Here is a 4,114-nt window from a genome sequence, read left to right on the forward strand (position 1 = left end):
TAGATCAGTTCTTCCTGTAGCAGTTGCTCACTGGTTCCTTATTCACGATGGAGAACAAGAGATATCTGAAAGCAGAGGTCATGCAGATGACGTACGCATGCATTTTCAAATTCTGCCTTTGAAAATCCACTCTTAAGAACAGTCAATATTGTTGAGCTTTGCATGTGCACTCTCTAGACATCCCGAACTGGATGAGCCATTATCCTCCAGGGTATGACCTGCCAACTGCTTTCGGACTTGCTCACTCAAGTATCAGCAGAAGTATTTGCCTGACACTGCTCAGTATGCAGAGGTAGCTTGAAAAGGTACCAGTCCAGAGCTTGTTGTTGCACTAATTAATCCCAACAACACTACAATGATCGCACATTGCTAACTCACAGCTAAAACAGTATGTTGGTGCTTTTGATGTTAAGAAAGGTTAGGTTATAGAGGATCCAGCAGCTACACGAAAGAACTAGCAATATGCTGAACTGCCATCTGACTTAAATCTCTCTACCTCCATGGTGTGCGGATGGAATGCCAGGTTCCTCAGGGGCTGCAGGATGCGGTTCCGCCCACACAGCAAGACAGCTGCGGTGTGAACAGCCATTTCAATTAGTGCTCCATCGTGGCCAAAGCTTTGAGGATCCACGGTCAGAGATGGCAGTGCGTTCATCACAAGAGAAGCTGCAAAGTGCTGCAGGTCTGGAGAATTCAGGACTTGGGAGTTCTGGATGAACTTAGTCATAGCATCTGTTTGCTGAAAGCACATATTTAAAAGAAATAAAACTAGCATGCTGTTACCCACCAAACCGAAGATGACTATCAGCTGCTTCCCATGCTGTGTTGCCCCTGCTTTGAAAACATTTTCATTCTGCTCTGATCAGGACATAACTGTATTTGGGGCAGGAGAACAGAAGGCTCTCCCATCAGTGATTTAAATCTCATTCATCCTTATCAATGAAGCATGTTTGTGATGAGCTTTCAAAGTGAAATATCTTACCTGCTGTTTGGGATGAAGACTTGAGTCACCAGCTCCATACAGGGCGGTGACCTCTCGGAAAATAGCCAGGAGCAGATGGACAGATTGTACCGCTGGGGAGCTGCGTGATGCCTGGGAAAGAAGAACTGATGATATGGCAGAGCAGAGGCTATAGTGGTCACAGCTGCAGTTTGACGAGGTTTCAGCTGGTTACTGGCCCTGCAGGCTTCAGCAGGTCTGTGGTAAAGCTCTCCCCACACAGGAAGGGGGACAGTGCAGAAATGGCTATCCAAGCCATAAATAAATGAGTAATCTGACAGCACTCAAGCTGATTGAGGGTTTTACGTCAGAAAACTCTCAGGTATTTTATTCTTCTACCATCCAGTCGGAAATGCAATCTTACTAGGCAGCCTTCCTTCAAATCAAATCAACATGCAAGTGAAAAAAAAAAAAAGTCACAACCAGCGCATGACAGACAGGACAGAGACATTCAAAGGTGCATTGTCTGCAAACTTCTCCCTGAAGGTTTTCATACATGAGATACATAACAGAGAAAGGTTGCAATCACACAGAAATCAGCCATTTGATTTTGTGTGGCAAGAGACAAGGCTAGGCAGATCTGGGCAGGCAGGCAGGAGGCATGAAGTATCTCTGATTACCTGCCTTACCTCCAGTCAGTTGGCTACAAGGTGCCTGTACTGCTTACTGTAAAACAAACTGCTGCGATAGATTACAAGGGGAGAAAAGTGAGATGAGGCAACGAAGGGAAATAACCTCAGAGTTATATATGCTAGAACACAGGTGAGAAAACAAAGTGAATATAGGTGCGTCTGCCAGCATAAGCCACAGTAATTTTCAAGCAAAGGCAAACCCAGGCATCTCCACTGGAAGAGACACAGCCAACAGGAACACATAAAGCTTGAACACCGGCCATCCAGAACCCACGATGGGATTATAGTGAGGAGGACGTGCCCTACCTTCTCTGCCTCTAGGAGACTCTCAGTCTTGCACTCGATCATGGCTTTCCCCACAGCATCACGCAGGACTCTGTAATTCTCGCCACATGCCAAGTAACGATCGATGTGATTAGACTGGCTGTTCTGTACCTACAAAGGGAGAAGCCCATGGTGAGCACTGTGGACATCAACCAGCCACTGGACAAGGCAGAATCTCCTCTTTCTCCCAAGAACCGTGACACTTCAACCTTCGCAAAGGGACGGCAGGCAGGCACGGCAACCCAAATAGCTTCTCGCTGCCATAACAGACTCCATTCAATAGAGAGCGAGAGTAAGTCATCTTCACAACCACTCCCACTGTGATGGGTTCACCAGAGCCACGCAGCAGTAGAAACACCCCAAAGCAGCACAAACTGAAACCAAGAGGAGACCAGAGTGGTCTCCAAGGAAACACCTCTTCTTTACCTGTTGCAGAATCTCCCCTGGGAACACCCACTTAAACTGTGCCTCCGTGACAAGCTTCTGAGCAAATTCCATCCCATGCTGACTGGCAATTTTCCGGATGAGGTAAACACGATGCCAGTCGTTCCTGGCAAGGCTACAGAACACCCTCACATTTGCCAGGTAGCGCTGCTTCTCCTCCACTTGGTCTTGCTCTGGAGGGGAAAAAAGGAAAAAGGCAAAACCACATCCTATGTTGTAAAACTTTTCTGTCAGCACTAGCTGTAGCAGCAAGCTCCTTTTCCTAGCACTGACTAATTACACAGGAGCACTTGAGAGCCCTCTCTTCCTCAGAAGCTATCTCGAGTGTTTCCTCGGCTGGATTTCAGACAACAATTCATTTCTTCAATGGAGGATGACAAACTCTACTTCCATTTCCTCCTCTCAGGGACAAGTCTTACTATTATCGGTAGCTCATTCTCAGAGCTCTTCCGCCTTGCTCAGTAATGGCTTTCCATCGTCTCAGCTGCCAAGGTGACAGTGCTCCCTAGAACGATCTCCTGCAATGCACCTTGCTCGCCCGACATCCTCAATGCAAGGCCTGGACACTGAAGTCCCTTGGAATTATTTCCATTACCAACTTTGATGCTTCATTGACTGTGTAACTATCTGAGACTCTCCACATGCTGTTCTCCCTCATTGGGTCAGCAAATCAGCTCAAAACTTCTTTTACTTATTTTTTGGAAGTATCTCTTCATCCTTTTTAGCTGTGCAGAGCTCCCATTCATATAAAGCAATCAGCCTTACAGCAGTCATGTACCTGACATATCATTTATGCTTTATTTCTTTATTCATTAAAGTTCAATTTAGTTGGTCCTACATACAATTTCATCGTTAGCACCTGGAGGATAAAGTAAGTCTCCTTCCAAAGGCACAACCACTATGTCACTACACCCTAGGGCTCACTGGCACAGCCTTGCCACTACTTACAGAGCACTTGTAATACATGGTAAAGAGGACAAACGACTGACACTCCTAATGAAAGAGAAGAGAAAAAAGCCGATGCACTCGTTCTCGGCCACGCATCCAAATGAGTTCTAGCACAGCATGGGTGCACTGGCTGTGTCCAGCCCATCTCCCATGGTGACTGTGCTCCGTATGCAGCATTTCCATTTGAGAGCAGAATAATTAGACTTACCTGTGCGCTCGTGCAAGTCAAAGAGCAGCTCTGCAGCCTTACTCAGGTACAAGCGAACCTTGGCTACTGCCTGCAGATATTCAACGGATGATTCCTGAGGACTTTCTTGATTGTTCTTTGGGAGATAGTTCTCTGGAAAGCCTTTGTCTCCAGGCAGATAGTTTAAATGCTCATATCCAAGGCTGCCCTCAGATTTTTCACACATAGAATCCTAAAGACGGGCCAGAACGTTGCATGAGTGGCAGAACCACTTCAATCAGATGACCTGTGCATTGGTACTTTCTATCTCCAACGCATCCACGCTGCAGTAAGCACATTAAACTCTCATGTCTCTCACAGCACCCTCCACTCCAACGCCATTAGCTCCTCCCTGTGATCCCTCCGGTGCTTATCCCACACCTCTGCCATGTCACCAAACACCTTCAGCAATACGGCCAAGCTCTCCCCAATATTTCCTAAGCATGTAGCCGAGCAAGATTGTTATGAACATGCTGTCTGGCCATACACATGCTGAAGCACACATCACACATTCCAAGATGCCAAGCTCTACCTGTCTTT

At 46.7% G+C, this 4,114-nt stretch overlaps 1 protein-coding gene across 1 annotated transcript in view; it reads right to left on the reverse strand.

Annotated features, from left to right (window-relative positions):
• Window positions 1-4,114, reverse strand: part of RNF213 (ring finger protein 213) — a 56,854-nt gene that overhangs the window by 13,903 nt on the left and 38,837 nt on the right. Inside the window, exons 46-50 of the mRNA XM_035899235.1 lie at window positions 3,557-3,767; window positions 2,383-2,573; window positions 1,939-2,067; window positions 983-1,093; window positions 497-739 (exon numbers count right to left, since the gene is read on the reverse strand). Of these exons, the coding sequence (XP_035755128.1) occupies window positions 497-739; window positions 983-1,093; window positions 1,939-2,067; window positions 2,383-2,573; window positions 3,557-3,767 (885 nt within the window). The remainder of the gene's footprint in view (window positions 1-496; window positions 740-982; window positions 1,094-1,938; window positions 2,068-2,382; window positions 2,574-3,556; window positions 3,768-4,114) is intronic.

The sequence above is a fragment of the Egretta garzetta genome, unplaced genomic scaffold (assembly GCF_000687185.1).
Source record: "Egretta garzetta isolate BGI_Z169 unplaced genomic scaffold, ASM68718v1 scaffold131, whole genome shotgun sequence".
Classification (NCBI taxonomy): Eukaryota; Metazoa; Chordata; class Aves; order Pelecaniformes; family Ardeidae; genus Egretta; species Egretta garzetta.